The following is a 20,301-nucleotide window of genomic DNA, read 5'->3' as shown; positions in this document are numbered from 1 at the left end:
CTCTCTCCCCATGCCTTTGAATTTATAGCCTCTAATCTTCAAGGATAACCTGCAATAGTACTGTATCTTTGCTGTTTGTGGAAATGACTGGAAATATAGAAAAATTCAAGTAAATATCTTTATCTCTATTTAAGGGACAGAGGAGGAAGAGTGGCTGAGAAGGAACAGTGAGAAAGACAGGAGGCATGCCAAGGGAGTGCTGTCACAGAAATCAAGGACTCAACATGTCAAAAGACGAAGAGTAGTCAACTGTGCCAAATGCTGCTGAGAAAATCAAGGAGAATGAAGATCAGCAGTGATCCTTACCCTTCAGAGAGAGACACATAAGTGACCCTAAAAAGAGCAGGACTGGGCAGAAGCATAGTTGAGGTAAAAGCTTAACTCAAACATATTCAAAAAGTGAATGAAAGATGAGAAAATAGAGACAGCAAGTGTCAATCTTTTTTATGAGTCATTTAGCTATGGTGGCACCGAGACCCTGGGAGGCAGTGCAGGGGTCCAACAAAAAATTTCGTGGAATTTTATTTTGAGCATGAGAGTGGCCTGAATGTATCTAATGCTGATAAGTTAAGACCCAGTAAACAGGCAGAACCTGAAAACACTTCAGGTTTTTGACAAGGTAGAAGGGGATGTAATCCTTAGCACAGGTGGAGAACTGGCCTTTGACAGGAAAGGAGATGCTGCCCTCCATTAAAGCAGGAGGGAAAAGGGAACACAAAAGGGGAAAAATACAGGTAAAGTTGTAGATTCAGTGGCAAGAAATGACGGCAGCTTCCACCTGATGCCTTCTCTCTTCTCTGAGTGGAAGGCAAGGCCATTTATTAAGAGTGAGGGAACAGCAGGAGAGCTGGAGGTCTGATGAGAAATAACTGTTTCAAAGTCTTGGAAAGAGCCGATGAGAGAAAGGCGGCCACTGCTGGGCAGTGTGGAGGGTCGACTGGAGGTTTGTGACAATGGCCAGATAGTGGCACTGATCGTCCCTGTGTGGAGCTTCCTGCAGCACAGGCACAGGAAGGTTACGTTGCTGGGTTTATCCAGGGTTGTGGTCCTACCAGATGGGTTTGACGAAAGGATGAAGGGACAAGAAATATTAATACTAGGGGATTTTTACTGAGCACACATTACTATGGAGCAGGCCCTGTAAGTGCTTTACATGAATGGTTCCCTTAAGCCTCATGGCTACCCTACCCTATTGTACAATATTATTTTCATTTTATAAATCAGGAAGCTGAGGAATGAACTACTTAGTTTCTTGACTACAGTCATGTAGCCAGGATTCAAGGTTTGAGATTTCACTTAGGACTAAAAAAGGAACTGAAATAAAACAGAAACTTAAGAAATAACATGATATAAAAGTGAGTGCGTATATAATTTTAAAACACTTCTTTCATCAAAATAGCAATGGACCATGAAATTACAACTGGTTTTCTATCTTAGTGGTGGAATGTACAGACTCACCAAATCCAAAACTCAAGAACAGCACTGAGCTTAGTGTTTCACATTTATACCCCAGACATTATGATATATGCTTCCACAGCTATCTCATTTACCTCAAAATGTTATCACCAGATGAATCTATATCCTGAAATGGAAAATTAGCCTCAGAAAGGCTAAATAGCCTGTTATCCCTTTTATCAAGCCCCTGAAGATGAAGTAGCCTCTCCCAGACCCCCGGGCCGCTGAGCCCTACAGAACCAGGGGAACGGGCCCGACGGGAGTTGGCGTGGCAGAACAAAAACAGCAGAGCTGTCTGCCCTCGCCGGAAATTCTCTGCAAACACTGCTTTATTCTATCAAGTAAAAAACTAGGACAAGCTCTCACCACTGTATTACAACTAAAAAGCAAAACTAAAGAAATGGAAAACAGAAATTTGAAAAGTAGAGTCCAACCTTAGAAGAAAATCATTATGTCCAATTCCCAAACATAAACACTGAAGTAACAAGTTATTAGACTTGATAATTTTGCAGTGACACAATAATTAAGCTTGATGAACCTAGCTTCATTCTATAATCATACTAAAGTTAAAAACAACTGATAGTTTAATCTCCTTGAAAGTTATTAAACAGATTAGCTCAAGCCAATGCTTTCCAAACCGTCTTACCAAATAAGGTATTTTTCCTGACTGATAAAAACAAAAAACGGTAGTAATAATAATAGGTGAAAAATGGAATGTATGTCTGAAGAATACATATATGGCAAGGATTTACTACTAGAAGAGATTTACTATTAGGAGAGAGACACAACAGCTATTAGAGTATAATCATTATAAAAATATTTGTATTATATGACATCTCATCACTGAAGATATAAGGACATAAGGTTTTAAAAATTTCTAAGAGAATATTCAGCTTTCATCTTTCATGTTGTCACTAGACCACTCTTACTCAAGAAGAGATGTTAATAAGGCTTTTTTCTCCCTGCATTTTAAAGCACAAGTACTAGATACTGAGGGGAAAAAATTAAATCTTTCCTTTTCAGTCTTCCATTCTAATCATTTAGTAACTATATAGACAATTAAGATTTTACTCATATAAGCTAAGGTTAGCCCTTGCAAAGGAAACATTGTTTATTTTTTTTTAAAAAGCACCATTGTTTTGAAATGCCTAACTTTTCAGAGGAAAAACAACAAAAAAGCTCTACTCACCATATACATTAGTATGTCTCTAATCATCACCATAGCTGTCTGATGATCGTTCCAAGCTTGATTTAGCGTTTGAAGAAAGTTGTTATTCAACGAATTTAGTACATCTTCTCGCACCTATTAACAGAAAAGTTCATTAGTTTGTTTATATACACATGCACACGCACTCAAATGTATACATGCAAATATCTGTTCAATAAAATAATGAAGTGGAATCTTCATTTTAAATCAAAGAAATATGTTATAGGCCACTATACATATTTTAATCTATAATATAAGCTATATACAAATGACTAATAAATGTGTTTTGTATAGTCCAGACCTGTCTCTTTACCTCCAGAATCACAAGGCAACCTCTGAGGCATTTCTCAACCCTCCAATGACTGAATATCACAGAATAAATTCCTATATACTTATAATCAACCACAAAGCCCTGCAGAACTGGCCCCAGGCTATTGCCACAACTACATTTCCACTAGACCTTCCCTCCCCATCTCTGAAGAATGGCTGAGAACACTGATTTTGGAGTCAAACTAACTGGGCTCGAATCCCAGCTCCCTGACCAGCTGTGTGACCTTGGGTAATTACTTAATCTCTGTGGCTCAGTTTCCTTATTTGTGAAATAACATCTATTTTGTAGGATTGTTGGAAGGACTGAATTAACACTAGTAACACACTTAGAACAGTGGCTGGCACTCAGTAAACACTCAACCAGCAGAAACTGTAACTCAGCACCCCTCCAGCTCAACGGAGCTGCATACAGCGAATGTGCTCTGCCATTTCTTCTGCCTTGGTTCACACAGCTCACTCCTTCCCTTTTTTCTGCTCAAGTGTCACCTCCAGAGAGGTCTTCCCTGGCTACCCTATTTCAAACAACAATCTCGATCTCTACTACTCTACCTTACACTTTATTTTTCCTCACAGTAACTCATCACTCTCTAACTACAGTGTTACATATTTTTATCTGTTTTATTGTTTCATCCACTAAAATGTAAGCTCTGTGGCAGGAGAAATTTCATCTTTTCCACGTGTACCTCCCACACCTAGAAGAGTGCCTAGCATATATAAAACTATTTGTATCTTCCCCACCCTCCAATACCATAATCCACCTCCAACATGGTAAACTCAGGATATCCGCCTTTGTACATAAAGTTCCCTTAAATCTGAAATGCCATCTTAATGCAATCCTGCTAAGACTACTCAGACTTCAAGAATTCCTTTCCCTTGTCCACAAGCATACTGCCACCTTCTCCCATACAAGGTTACTGACCACTACTTCCTCCTGCTACGCTATCAAAGGAATACTTGATTAGGAAACAGAATCTAGACCTTGGTTCTCCCTTTCTCACAAAGAAGTGTGTGTGTGTTATCCTCTAAGTTCCTACAGCACTTTGGCAACCTTTCCAGTTATTCAAATCCAACCAATCCTCCATGTCTAGCTCCTCTCAATAACTCCAGCCTAAACAGATATCCTCTATCTCCAAACAGCCTTCACTACAGATAACCTATAGTAGTGGTTAAATTTTTTCATGTTGGGGAGCATGTGAAGGCATGGTGCTTTTTGAAAAACAAATTATTTAGTATGTGTGTTGAGTTATACAGATATCTATAATAAACCTAAATTATAAATGCATGTAAATAAAATGTTATTGCATATTACAACTAGTAAAAACAAATGGTTGGAAGTGCCGAAGACTGAAAGAAAATACACTATTCCCAATATATGAGAGAATAAGTTTACTTAGAAAACTGGAACTTATTTTTTCTTATATATTAGAGGAAAAGAAGTCATTAAAAGATTTTAGTGATGAGACAACACATCTATTCTACTAAACATAAAGTATGAAAATCGCTAGCCTATATCACATAGTTTACAATTTTATTACATATTTAATCTTTTGTCCACAAGACTAAGGTCCTTGACTTCAAAATAAATCACCCAGAAATTACTCCATAAATATGGTGACTATATCAAAACTGATAAACATCCACATCAGTTAGTTGACAGTATTGTGTTAAACAAATACTTTTATACAAAGTGCGTAACATACCATTTACCTCAACTCATTAAGTCTATCACTTGTCAAATGCAAACATTCCCAAGGTAGCTAACACAGTAAATTGAAAATGTGCCCATTTACGAACTTCCTCACCAAGCTTCATATTCTTTCACTGAATCACTAAATTTTGAGTAGTAATTAAATTAAAATCATGACAATACTAGAGAAGCTGAACTACATAACAAAAATAAAATTATATATTCCAAACATCAGAATATTTAGCAAGTGATTACTCTTAAGGATTTAAGTGAACTTCTGCGTACCCTTTGTTATAAAATCAAGTTATGTGTTAACTCTATTAAAACTCACCCTGATTTTGGAACGCAATAATGTGCTTGATACATTTGTTGGAGAAATGAAAAACCGACCAATTAAGTAAAAAAATGTTCTAAGGCACGTTTACTAAAATCACTGATTTATACACTTCAAAATACATCAAGTATTCATGTAATATTTATATGTATATCTGCCTTTCAACAAAATAAAAATGTAATCAATTAGCACAATGTGTCATAAATGATAAAACTGCTTTATTTGCATCAGACTTCAAAAAATTATCCTGACAAACCAATAAGAGTTAATTTCACTTAGCAGAAAATAGCCGCTATTAAGAGTTAATTTTGTTCTATTTATTTTCAAATGATTACATATACACACAGAGACACATGACTAAAAGACATAAAATAAATGCCTTACACACACTTGCTGCAACCTCCTCTTAATTATTCAGATCACTCTATGAGCAAAAAATTCTTCCTCTAATACTGCCCCATAAAAATATCTTTCTACTCTGATACACAAAAAGTGAATGGATATTTGTTCAAATATATACAATAAAATGGTAGGAATGAGATGAAAATTCAAAACAGGCTTTTTAAAAAAACATAAATTGGCATATAAACCAAAATACACATCAAGTGAAATAAACAAGTTAACTCATTTTAAAAATTATTAACAATACAGAAAATTTGAAAAAGAAAGTAGTGAGAGTGCAAGTGTGGGTAACATTGATAATCTCACACCCTAACACAACCACCAGTAGTTTTTGTACCAGCAAAGGCAACGGGAAGGAACCCTGTTGTAAAGGTGGTACCAGAACCAAAGGGGCCTGCAGATCAAGTGCGACCAGTATCACTACTTAAGAAAAGCTACATACTGGTTATCCAGATGAAGAGTTGGAATTTGCAATAAGGAAAAACAAGTAACAAAGCCATAGAAGTTGAGAGTAGGATGGGACCAGCTGTAACAAAGAAGCTAAAATGAGTAGCTGAAAACTAATGGCTATGCATGGCACTTAGCCTTGCAAAGGTGGAAGCAGGACACAGACAGTAGTTTAGAACAGGAGATCGCAAACCGGGCAGAGAATCAGAACCATCTGAAGGGCAACAGATTTCAATCAAGAGAATGAGGACGAGACACAGACTGGGAGGAAATATTCACAAGAGACATATGTTAGCCAAAACATACAAAGAATTTATAAAACTCAACCGTAAGAAAACAAACAATCCAATTTTAAAAACTGGCAAAAGACCTGGATACCTCACCAAAAAGATATCCAGATGGCAAATAAGCATATGAAAAGATGTTGATGAAGATCATCAAGGAACTACAAATTAAAACAACAATGAGATACAGCCACACATCTACTAGGATGGCCAAAATCCACAACACTGACAATATCAAATGCCAGTGAGCATGCAGAGCAACAGGCACTCTCATTCACTGCTGGTGAGAATGCAAAAATGGTAAAGCCTCTCTGGAACACAGTTTTGCAGTTTCTTACAAAACCAGACATATTCTTACCACACGATCCAGCAACTATGCTCTTTGCTATGAGTACCAAAAGGAGTTGACAACCTATGTGCACACAAACCCCACACACACAAGTTTATAGCAGCTTTATTCATAATTGCCAAACTTGGAAGCAACCAAAATGTCCTTCAGTCAGTGAACAGATAAAGTGTCATACATCCAGACAATGGAATATTACTCAGCACTAAGAAGAAATGAGCTATCAATCCATGAAAAGACATGGAGGAACTCTTAAGTGCCTATTACCAAGTGAAAGAAGATAATCTGAAAAGGCTTCCAACCATATGACATTCTGGAACAGGGAAAACTAAACAGACTACAAAAAAGATCAGTGGTTACCAGAGGTTAGGGTAGAAGGAGAGATGAACAGGCAGAGCACAGAGGATTTGTAGGGCAGTGAAACTACTCTATATGGTAGTATAATGGTGGATACATGTCATTATACATTTGTCAAAACCCATATAATGTACACCACCAAGAGTGACCCCTAATGTGAACTACAGACTTTGGGTGATAATGCTACATCGGTGTAGATTCATCACTGTAACAAACGTATCCCTCTGGTGCGGGATGCTGACAGTGCAGGAGGTGGGGGGTAGGGCGTATATGGGATACCTCTGTACCTTCTGCGCAATTTTGTTGTGAATCTAAAACTGTTCTAAAAAATAAAGTCAATTAAAAAAAAAGATTCTGGAGCCCACTCAAGATCCAAAGAAAGAGAATTGCTGTTGTTTTTAAAAAGAAAGAAAGAAAAATACCCAGGAGATTCTGATACAACAGCCAGGATTAGGAAACTACTGGCTTAAAAGAGCCAAATCGGCCATTTCTGTTCCTTCCCTTTGCCAAATTTCTTAAACATGAAATATGTTTTTATATAGTTGTAATAATAACATTGATGCAATTCTGAGTCCTGATTTTTTTAAAGCATCAATTAACATTCAACATTAACCTTTGCTTTAGGTGAAAAATATCTAGCTTATCACACCACTTCCAAAGCACCACAGTAATTCAAAGAAAAAGGTTATGTTAGAATGAATTTTAAGAAAAAAGTCATCTGGGCTTTTAAGCAACTTCCAACATAACACGAAAAGTATGATAAAGAAAAAAATGATAAACTGGACTCCACCAAAATTAAAAACTTTTGTTCTGCAGACACTGTTAAAACAATAAAAACACAAGCTACAGACTGGGAGAAAATATCAAATGACTTTTATCCAGAATATAAAAAAAAACTCTTACAACTCAGTAAAGAAAATAACTTAAAAATGGGCAAAAGAATGGACACTTCTATAAAGGCAATTTTGAGCATGAAAAGATGTTCAACAGAATTAGCCATTAAGAAAGTGCAAATTAAAACCACGATGAGATACCACTACACACCTATTAGAATGGCTAAAATAAAATATACTGAAAATACCAAGTGCTGATGAGGATTCAGAGCAATTAGAACTCTCACACATTGCTAGTGGGAATGTAAAATGGTACAGCCCCACAGGAAAAGAGCTGGCAGTATCTTATAAAGTTAAATATACACTTACCATATGACCCAGCAATCCCACTCCTAGGTATTTATCCTAGAGAAATGAAAACTTATATTCACACAAAAACCCGCACACAAATGTTCACAGCAGCTCTATTCATAATCACAAGAAACTATACAACTCAAATGACTTTCAACAAGTAAATAGGTAAATCGATAAACGTGGTATATTCATACAAGAGAAGATCACTCAGCAACAAAAAGGAACAAACTTTGATACATAGAACAGCTTGGATCAATCTCCAAATGATTACGCTGAATGAGAGAAGTTAATCCCAATAGGTTAAAACTTTATGATTCCATTTAGTATATGACATTCTTAAGAAAACAAAACTATAGTGACAGAGAACATAATCAGTGGTTGCCAGGTATTGGGGTGGGAGGAGAGCGTGACTATAAAGGGAAAACAGAGACTTTTCTGTGGTAAAGGAATATTCCATATTGAGTGTGAAGGCAGTTACATGAATCTATACGTCGGCTAAAATTCACAGAACTGTACATGAAAATAAAAGGCTAATTTTATTGTATATTGATTTTTTAAAACTTACAGCAATTATGAATCTCAATTTGTGTCCTGTTTTATTATTATTATATCATAAACACAAGCTATGATGCCACAATATTTACTCATAAAAGCAAGTTGAATACCAAAGAATGAAAGATGTAATTATTTTGAGCATATCAATCTTATGAACAAGTCTGCAATAATTCAAACTGGCATACTACATTCTTCATATACAGTTTTTCTTGTCCTTTTTCTTAATCCTTAGAAAAAATTAAAGTGAAATTACTAAGTCAAAAGGAAACTTTTATTTTTCAACATTGTAATAAAACCTGTTCACTGATAAATTAATGTCCAAGTTACAAGAAACACATCTGCAAATCAATCAAATTACTGGCAAAGGGAAGAGGAAGGCGAAGGAAAGGGGGATGACAGGAGAGGCCAGCAGCATGAGCATGACTGCGAACGACTACCCTCTAGCCTCTGCCCTTGAGTTTGCACATCCAAGTATCTTCAAGGAGTGACAAGGAGGCCGACCCTGGGCCAGCGCCTCTCAGCTGGGTGAAGAGCTGAATGACATTAATAAACTGCACAGTACCCCTCACCCTCTAACACACACACACAAATTATTTTTAATCATTAATTAAAAATTCTTCACCCTTTAAATTTCCATGCCTGGGGCAAAATCCCAGCCAGCCAACCATAATTAAATGTCTAGGTAATACAAAAAAATTCATCAGCTAAAACTAATTATAAAGATTTTAGTTCTAAAGTTCACTGAAACTAGAACTGAGCCATATAATTAATGATGATATGGGCTACTGAAAATTAAGGACTTCCTTCTTAAAGAGTCTCAAAACTCAGGACAATATTTAATTCAAATATAGACAAATATCTGAAGTACAGAAATTTGTATTTCGAATTACTTGCATTGAAATACACCTCATGTATTAAAAACACAAAATGGGGCATGAATAACATACAGCACATGCTAATTACACAAAGAACATAAAAAAGGATCATAGAGACATTATAATTTTAAGAGGTGTGACCTCCTAGAAATTAGTAGTATTTTAACATTCATGCAGGAGTTAAACCAATCAAATTAGTATTTGCAGACAACCGTCTAGGGCAGTTACTAAGTAGGACTGTGACCAAGTTATTCCACCTATCTGGTCTGTAGCCCTCTTACATGTAATACTACTGGGGTTGATTAGATCAATGGCATTCACACCAGACTCCACTAAGACACTTTAGTACCACTGCAAGGCAGGCTCCATTTCCCCTGATTAAATATGATTGGCATTGGTTTTGTATGATTTTTAAAATCATACAAACGGGTTTTCCACAGTTTTAAAATAACTGAGAGCCACTGGATATCTGCTAAGTACCTTTCTGGCTACATTCAAAAACACACTGCTCATTTCATCTGATGAAACCAGAGTATTTACATAAATACGCAACATTTACCATGATGGAAAATAGCATTTAAGATCCCACTTATAACCTTTGAATTTTTTCAGAGTCCCGCATATGAGATCTGTGGGCTTAAAGTTGCTTTACAAACTTTACTAGTTATGGAAATCCTATTTTTCCAAGGAATGCCATTAAATAATTATACTTGAAGATCTCAAGAAATTTTTCACTTCATCACACCAGAGAGATGACATAAACTTACTGACAAAAGTGGCTTACTACAGAAGTGAATGAGAGCCAAGCCACGGAGTATAGAGGACATCTCTCCTAATCTGACACAGAGTTTGAAAAATGCTCCACAGCTCTTTCCCTCACCCCGAGAATTCCTGATTTAAAAAATTACAAAGAGAGAGCGTACTATTTCGCTATTTTTATCTAACAGTCAAATACAGTGAACAGTGGCAGCACAGGAGTGTGAATGCTGAAAAGCCTGTCTTCCTGATGCAAATCACCGATCAACACTTAGGAGATGTGTGATCCCGAGCAACTTACTTAATTTCTTTGTGTATCAGTTTTCATAAAATAGGAATAATAATAGCACCTATTTCAAGAAGCTGTTGTATGAATAAAATGAGTTAATATACACAAAATGCTTAGAACAGTGCCCAGGCCACCGTAATGCCACATAAGCATTTGCTACTGTTACAGCATTACCTGTCTTACCTATTCATTTTATTACTCCTATAGATATTTGAATCTTGCTACTCTAACCGTGGTCCACAGAGCAACATTAGGGGCAAGAACATCATCATCACCACCACCACCATCATCATCATCACCACCATCATCATCTGTGAGCTTGTGAGAAATGCACAATCTCAGGTCCTAGTTCAGGTCTACTTCACTTTAACAAGATCCCCAGAAAATTTACATGTGCCTTAAATTTTGAGAAACAAGTACCATAAAACATAAAGATATGTTCACATATTTTATACAGTATTTTCTAAACTCTCAATTTCCACTTGATTCTTGCTTTCCTTTCCTCTAAAGAACAGAAATTTCTCCCTAACTGGAAGAAATTCTTTTACTTCATACTTTGAGGAGTTTGTAATGCAATCTCCTATTATCTGTATATTCAATGTAAGTTTAGTGAATAGATATTGCTATCTCTCATAATACATGTAACAACCTTCAGATTTCTGTATTTCAAAACAAGCTTCGACTAAGGTTAGGAGAATTAATCTTAACTTTTGTAGATATTTTAAACTTGCCAATAATTCACTATTGACAAGAGATTCCTGAATGATATAAAATTCAATGCCCTCTTGATATTTTCTAGATTGACGGTATTGTTCTCATTATTTTCACTAACTTTTAGGATAAAGGTGGTAATCCTGATCAAAAGAATCATACCAGCATCATTAATAAAAGAGTAAGACAGCCATGCAGGGAAAACTTCTCTTGACTGCTGCCAGAAAATTCTTCTCTAAGTAATTTTACTAGTGTATATATAGTTAGTAATGTTAAGTTTAAGCATTTCACAAAGAGCACACTACTGGCAATTTCAAAATCAAACTCATTCCTAGTGGCAATACTCTTCACTCATTCTTTAAGTGCCCAAAGTGAAGCTCAAAAAGAACACATCGAAATCTTTCCAAACTGACAATTCAAATATTTAATGTTACTCTCAAGGAGCAAAGCAGGATGCCAGGCACTAAGGGGGATATAAAACACATTCAGCCACTTTACAATCTCTATGGGGAAACGGAGGAAAGAGGAGCCTAAAACTAGCATTCATTTGACCTAAATACAGGGTAGAATACAATGCACTAGAGAAGTCATGAGGTTCAAAGCAGGGGTACACTTTCATACATTAAAAAAAATTTGGTACATGGGAAAGCAAATTAAAAAATCATCTAAATTTGGCATCATTTTTAAGAAATACATTCTTAGTTCAAATATTCTTTCTTTTTCTTTTTAAATCACACACCTTAGGAAATCAAGATTTCTCTATGTGTAACACAGAGTAGTAAGTAGTGCCACGAAAAATGGTAGCCTTTTACCTACTGGTTGGAAAGGAAAACAGAAAGAAAAAAATAGTATACCACAGAAGGACAATATGAACCATCATTTGTAAACTACTCCATTTCCAATGGTTAAGACAATAAGATACACATTAAAAGCCAATCTTGCATTAGTACCATAATTAAACTCTGAACAAAAGGGACACTGACAGAATCAGTAGTAAAACATACACAAAGATGGCAGTCTTTTGTTTTCTTGACTATCATGGGAAAAAAAACCCATAGTTCCACAAGATCACACAATCTGATTCCCAAGCACACTGAGACAATCCAGTCTCAAAAAAATCAAAGGTAACAGCCCAAAGATTACACTGTGCTTTTAAATGGTGAAATACACTCTGCTTTAATAATGGTTAGATTTAGTAATAAACTTGGATAGGTAGAAGTATTACCCCACATACAGAAGACAAAACAGATCTCAGGAGTTCGCAGATTAAACCATGATGGTTTCCATTTGACTGCTAGTATTCTTCTACAAGGTTCATTTCAGTGGACAATGACTGAGTGCCTACTCTATGAAGGAGCAGGAGACACACAGATGAATGAAACAGGTCCTAGCTTGTAAATTCACTTATTTAAATATTAAAAGAACATCACTAGAAAATACAACAGAATAGACAGAAAGGGGTACTTGCCCTCACAGTGCTTATAGTCTACTCAACAACTTAAGTGGGAATAGTTGGCATCTGACATGGGTGAACTTGCTAAATAACACTTTAAACTTGGCTCTCCCTCAACATTTCTCTTTTAATCCTTTCAAAGCAGAAACTACTCAATTTCCTACGCCCCTCATATCCCATGGTTGCTATCTTCATCTCTAATAATTCCTAGTCCTCACCCTGCCCCCAAGAACCTCTTCCTCTTTGGGGATTACCCTATACATAGTCAAATCACTCTTACAAGTCATATTCATTAAGAGTTTCTACATCTAGCCTTCCTCTTACTTTCTGACTCTTGTCATCACCCTAAGCAACTGCAATATTCGATGTAATGGGTTCTCGGTTTCTTCCAAGTTTTTTCTTTAAATTAGAAAAAAGAACAAGACAAGATGGCAGGAGAAGAAAGAAAAGTAGCAATAAAGCACTGAAAATGGCACTCCTACTAAACCTTTTACTCTATCTTCTCCGCATCAGTCTGTTTTTGAAGATTCAAAAATAATGGCTCCCATCACCTGCAGAATAAAACCCAAATCCCCTACAACGTTTTTCAAAACCAGTCCAATTATAACTTTACCATTCTCATTTCCGAAAAACGCATCGGAAGTCCTTTATGTTCCATCTACACTGATCTACCTGACTATGCTCATCCCTACTCACCTTTTTCACTCATGCCATTTTCCCGACTGAGACTATATTTGCCTTCATTCACATGATGAATCTTTAATAATTCTTTAAGGCTCATCAAAAGTGACCTCCTCTTTCTACCTTGCCCTGAATTCCTCAGAGAAAATAATTGCCCTTCAAATCTGATTACCTCACTAGAATTGGGAGCTTCTTGTTGACAGGCATGGTGTCTTAATTATTTTTTGGTGGATGAAACACAGGAGAGACTCAGTATCTGTGGGCCTCTCAGCTGAATCTGTCTTTGCTAGTGAAAATCTTATTCCTGAGTGTTTCTATCAATGTCCTTCATACTTCACTGCAATCATTATATTTTGTACATAAAAGCCAGAAAAAATCTTTCTACATTCATTCACATTTGTCTAGAAAGGAAGGAAAAGTATTCAGAAAGCTTTATTACAAAAGCTAAGTCTGTTTAAATAACTGGCCTAGAAAACAGTCCAGAGCTTGATAAAACTACCAACTTCATTTCCACTTGCAATTAGTATCCTCACATAAACATCTTAATTTACCTACAGATAAACATAATATTAAAAACTCTGGCTCTTCTCATTCTCCCTCTGAAAATGGGGAGGAAAATCAATATACTGAAAAAAGAGTTTACACAGAGACTGGCAGCAAATGTGACCCTACATACAAGAAATAATCAGTAGGGTGTTACTGTACAAAAAGACTTCAGTTTACAACAAAATTCAAACAAGAAAGTCACCTAAAAATTGAAACCATTCCCCTTCAAGCCTTCAACTTCCCTACCTGTAAAACAAAGCGCTTAGAATTGATTAGGATTACAGGACACAGATTCAAGTATCTAAGTCCAAAACACTGGTCCTGAAAAGGCAGGGATCTTCCATATACCATAAATGCTTATGAGCCCTGTGTCTGGCACATAATAAGTCCTCAAGAGGCAGTTTTCTGAATGAATGAAAAGTGAGCAGGATGACGCTCCTTTTATTGTGCCTTCCGCCCATTCAATCAAACTAAGATATTACTGAAAAACAGGATATATGGATAGAATAACTTTGAAAACCACTGGATTAAACGTTCTTTTAACATTAAGAAGCCGTTTCTAGTAGAGTTAAAAAGTCAGTATCCTTTTTGTTCAGCTGTTTTTCTAAGAGGAAAACAAACTCTCAAAGTACAAGAATTTGCTTTCATAAACTCATTTAGGAGGCTGCCACATTCATTATTCAATTATTGCTGTAGAGTAATCATTTGAAAGAGAGGGGAAATTAAGTACAAGGCAAATCTAAGAAACCTGTTAAACATCACAAAATTGGGTAATAAAGTTCTTGCCACATTAAAAGCAAAGAAAGTTTCTCCCCTGACTTTAAGAAACAATTAAAAATGGAACCGTTTTTATTCTAAATGCATATTAAGGCATAATGGTAAACTGCAAAAATTGTGATCTTCCTAAGTCCTAATAAACCGAAATTATGAAGACACATGATCGTTGTTACAGAATTTTAAAGCTCACTCAGGCTAACAAAACCAATCCCAATCTCACTTTATAAATTAATAATATGAAGTCCAGAAAACTACTAATTTCTTCAAGATTGTTAGTGGCAGAATTAGGCCTCAAGCCTACTTCTCCCCACTTCCTATCCAGTACTTTTCCCACTGCGGCTACTTCTAAGTTACTTCTTGTTGTTAAACATGGAGTGCTCGAGGTGGGTAGAAGAAGAAAAGGCAAGTCCTTGACTACTTTATTGTGAGTTCAGAGACTTTCTGTCAAGTGGAACCCCAAACAGGAATCTTCTAAAAGGAGATGGCTCCAAAAAAACAAAACACTTTAAATATCTTAAAATTTTACTTGTCAGTTATACTTCAAAAGCTGAAGGGGAAAAAAAAAAACCATAAAAAGATGGCTCCACCTTTGCCTAATCCTCCCCACAAGAAACAGAACTGATTATCATTATTTTTGAATGTAAGATTGTCTTTTAACATTAAACACACACACAGACAAAATGGTTGTGAAAACCACAATTCTACTTAAATGAATGTCGAAATTAAATTATTTTATAATTTAAGGTTAGAGCTGAGTCTTAAAATACATACTGCTGACTCTCTGGCCATTTTCCAGTCTCCACTGCAATTCTCAATCTATGTGAAAGGTTTAAATCCCTAAGGGTTCAATCTGGAGCCCTCGTTTCTTTTTTGTGTGGTTTCATCTACTTTCAGAGCTTTAAGTATCAATATGCTCACAATTCCCAAACTTGCATTTCCACTCCAAACTTCTCAAGACAACTACATTTGCATATCCAATTTCACTGGCATCTTAAAATTAACCTGTCCAAATGGAGCTTCTATTTCTACCCCAAATCTGTATGAAAAAATGAAAACACCTAGCTGTCCAAGAGCCAAAAACCTAGAAGTCATCTTGGATCCTTCCCTCTTCCTCTCTCCCTATCATCACTCTATCAGCAGGAAACAATCTTTTTAGATCTGAAATAGACCTTGAATCTGAAAACTGTTCTCTATCCCCACTGTCACTACAGTGGTGTAAATCTCCAGTAGTGCTCACCTGAATCACTGAATTACTCCTTCCTGTTCCTCTCACTTCAACGCTTGAGCCCTCTAACTTATTCACCACACAGCAACGAGGGTAATATTTTAACAACCTACATGAGATTACGTTGCTGTCTTGCTTAAAATCCTTTTTTTTTAAAGATTGGCACCTGGGCTAACAACTGTTGCCAATCTTTTTTTTTTTTTCCCTGCTTTATCTCCCCCAACCCCCGCTGTACACAGTTGTATATCTTAGTTGCATGTCCTTCTAGTTGTGGGATGTGGGACGCTGCCTCAACGTGGCCTGACCAGCGGTACCATGTCTGCACCCAGGATCCAAACCCTGGGCCGCTGCGGAGCACGCGAACTTAACCACTCGGCCATGGTGCCGGCCCACTTGAAATCCTTGAATGGCTTCCTAATGTACATCTAATGAAGTATGAAGCCCTTATACGATGGCTTCAAAGCCTGGCATGATCTAGCATATGCTTCTCTCTCCAACCTCACCTTATCCCATTCTTCTCCACTGACAATTCTTAATACCCCATTCACAATAGGCATTTTTCTTTTTCAATTTCTCTGGTCTAGAGATTGGCAGAGGATGGCATGCTCTCTTTGTGAAATAAAGCTGAACTGGAATGTGGCCGTGCCCATTCATTACATAGGGCCTACTGCTGCTCTAGTGCTACAAGAGGAGCTGAGGAGCTGCGAGAGAAAACACATGGCCCAGAAAGCTGATAATGTTGACTATCTGGTACGTTACAGAAAAAATGTTCTACAGCCATTCACTTTGCCTGGAATGCTCTTCAACCCACTTTTCTCATGAGCACCTTCTCATTCGTCAAGTCCCAGATTAAACATCACCACTTCCTCAAAGAGCCCTTTCTTGGCCTAAGTAGCTGCCCTCACTACTTTTCTCTATCACTGTGTCCTGTTTTCTTCATTATATTCTATAATTAAACATTTGTTTACTTGTTTATTCACTCCATAAGTGCAGGAATCAGAGGCATTCTATTTACCAATATATTTCTTACACCTAAATCTGAGCCTGGCAAATAATTAATACTGTTGAATGTTGAATCCTGTGATGCTAAGTCTTATAAGGATACTTTTCAGGCTTTGACAAAACAGTCTTTAAAAATCCTCAAAACTGGAAAATAGCAGAACTTTTTTTCCTCCAGTATAACCATGCACTTAAAGTTATTTAGGAAAAAAAGTTAAAGAAAAAACAATCCCTGTGAATTCTGAAATGTTTTCACATTTACTAAAACAAAAGATTTTTCTCATGGAGAGGCACAAAGGCCACATCACACTCTAAGCTTTGCTTTGTGGTCTTGAGAAATTCACTAACCTCCTTTGGGTCCCAGTTTCCTCAAAGGAAACATTCTTCTAGAGACAGGAAGAATATACTACCAAGTAAGAGAAATAGCACTTAGCTTTTCTACACCCACTTCAATTTTGTGAACTTATTTCCAAAGCGAATAATCAGCTACTTCCATTCCAAAGAAGCGTCCTCCCTTCATGTACCCTCCGGTAGTCTGTACCGCTCTGCTTTACCAAACTGTTCCTCAAAATATTCACTACTGTTCTCTTGAAAGCAGGGTACCACAAACTATAATGAGCCAACCCTGACGCGCCATGTAAAAACTGTATTTCCTTTGAATTCTTCAACAGGAAAAGATAGGTCCTGGCCCTCTATATCCTATCACTAAAAGGTTCACAGCAGTAGAAAATAACTTCACTTTAAGAAAACATATTACTAGTTAGGCAGTTCAGCTAACTGCTAAAAGCACAGTGAACACAAAATTGATGAACAGATCATGTAGTAATGCTCTCAGAACCAAAACAAGAGGCATATTCTGTGAGGCTGAAAAGAGTTACGTTGACACCACAGAACCATAAACCATGCTCTCACCTTCCAGTCAGAAGACACAATGTAAAGACAGGCAATATAGATTTTCATGCAAACTACACTTTTGCAGTGTCAGTAACATTCCTAAGTCCCATTTGGTAGAACAAATCGAGATTTCTTACATCAGGGAACAAACATTTTGGGCTATGACTCCGCCTGTCAGTTAACAACAACAACTTTTTTTTTTTTTTGAGGACGCTCAACCCTGAGCCAACATCTGCCAATCCTCCTCTTTTTGCTGAGGAAGACTGGCCCCGGCTAACATTCGTGCCCATCTCCCTCTACTTTCTTATATGTGGGACGCCTGCCACAGCATGGCCTGATGAGCAGTGCCATGTCCGCACCCGGGATCCAAACCGGTGGACCCCAGGCCGCCAAAGCAGAACGTGCACACTTAACCACTGCGCCACCAGGCTGGCCCCTAACAGACTTCTTTTGACACTGTTCCCTTCATACAGCAGTACTCTATTTGTAAGGTTATTAAAAGTTTTTTCATAAAATAAGGGTAAAACTGAAATAAGATAAATGGAAAACACAAAAATGGAAGCACAGATACAAGCAGAGGTTCAAAAACTTAATTCAATTGAAATAAAGAAATCAATCTTTGGATATGCTGAAACTGATACATTTCCCAGTCAGAAATTGACTAGCTTAAGCTGGTCAAATGAATGTGGAAAAAAGATTAATGAACATTTTCACATGCTGGTGATATTATCATTAATGCCTGTGTAAGAGAAATAAAATTAAGAATTTAGCACATATATTTTTTACTTCTTTAGCACAATCAACTTGAAAACGTTCTCTGGAATACAGTCTAGGGAACTGCCTATACTTGGAAATGACAGTTAACCTTAGATATAGGACTACTTTAAGCAAGTTACAGCATGCTGAAGTTCTTACAGTTAGCACAGAGTTATTGTTCACATGACTTCAATTTCTACCTAACCATGTTTCAGAGTCCAAAAATCAGTCACTTAAACACTGACCTCACACTCTGGCCTCCCCTCCTCTCCTCACTTTTTGGATGAGTCAATTCTTGACCATAGCACATAACTACAGATGTTTTTTCTGCTTCTGTGCCCAAGCTGCAAAGCACTGCTTCAGAAAAAAAAAAAAAAAAAAAAAATGACAAATCACACATTCAGGCCAACTCCCACTGAGCTCTTTTCCTCACTTGCCAATTCCTAGTATATTCCCCACAAGGGCTACTCCAAGTCTCTTCACCTCATTTTCAGAAGATGCATGGCTTAGTTGTTAGATTCATAATAGTTTAAGAACTAAAGAATCACAGAGCTATTACTGCCAACTCCTTCATTTTAATTATAAATACACCAGGACCTAGAATTGAAAGGACTATAGCTTAAAAACACCAACCCAATTTACTTGAAGCTCCTCACTTACCCTCAATTTCAGCATATTTATTGCATCTTGATCCATCCATTATAATGCCTCAGAGGCAGAGCTCTAGTGAAGTCAAAGACTCAGCCTGAAGCCACACTGCTTGAATGCTGTTCCAGCTGGCCCACTTACTAGCTACATGCATTTGGAAAATCAATTCTCTGCACCTCAATTTCTTCACTTGTAAAATAGAGCTATTAGCAGTATCTGACTGGTTGGGTTGTGACCATTAACCAAGTTAATACATGTAAATGCACTAGAACTGGACCTAGCACATAGTAAAGGCTAATTAAAAGTTAGATGTGATCATTACTATCATTCTCTATCAAAACTCCAGCAAATGAGAACGTGCCCCTCTTCTCCCTTTACTTCTCCATTGTTCTCGATTCCACACTGCCTCCATATCCAGGAACTCAGTTGCTTCAGTCTTCTGCTCCTTCAATAGATTCAAGGAAATCTCTTCCACCCTACTGTTCTCCTTCTTTCTTTTGATGCCAAGCTTCTTAAATAAGTCTTCTTCATTTCCTGCACCTACTTACCATAGTTTGCTTTTGAAGATTCATCCCCTAGCTCTGAGATTTTCGTTCTCTGAATTCCAACAGTTATTCCTCAATATATGCTACCAAATGTCAAATTTTGATGTCCAGTTTTGAGTTCCTGCCCAAGCTCTAATCTGTGTATTTCTAAACATATGATAGTTCTACTTGAGCATCTTATTACAATCTCACACTCAAGTTTCCTCACATGTAAAATAATTTCTAAGGTGCTTTCCAACTATAAAAATTTCCAATATAATCTAAAACAAAATTCATCATCTTCTCTACCGACTGCCAATCAGTTTTCCACTACAACTTCACAATATTTCTACTGGTGGCACCATTAATTCTCCCACTAACCAAATTCTACCTAATCTAACCTCAGAATTTCTGACATCATCCACGTACTTCTAGCCTGTCACCTTACTCAGATTTTTAGAGGTCTTCTCCTGTTTCTAGCAAACATCCCTCCAATTCTACATTTACATCATTCTCATCGTAAATCTTAAAATACTGTCACATTATCATTCACTTAAAAACCTCCAATAAACCTCC

General features: G+C 36.9%; 1 protein-coding gene across 2 annotated transcripts in view; it reads right to left on the bottom strand.

The window, feature by feature from the left end:
* The window catches only part of CUL3 (cullin 3), a 91,198-nt gene that overhangs the window by 47,966 nt on the left and 22,931 nt on the right, over positions 1-20,301 (bottom strand). For both annotated transcript variants that reach the window (XM_070489647.1, XM_044751292.2), the window contains one exon: positions 2,645-2,758. In XM_070489647.1, coding sequence (XP_070345748.1) covers positions 2,645-2,758 — 114 coding nt within the window. The remainder of the gene's footprint in view (positions 1-2,644; positions 2,759-20,301) is intronic.

The sequence above is a fragment of the Equus asinus genome, chromosome 19 (assembly GCF_041296235.1).
Source record: "Equus asinus isolate D_3611 breed Donkey chromosome 19, EquAss-T2T_v2, whole genome shotgun sequence".
Classification (NCBI taxonomy): domain Eukaryota; kingdom Metazoa; phylum Chordata; class Mammalia; order Perissodactyla; family Equidae; genus Equus; species Equus asinus.
This window is presented reverse-complemented; position numbering and strand designations above follow the sequence as displayed.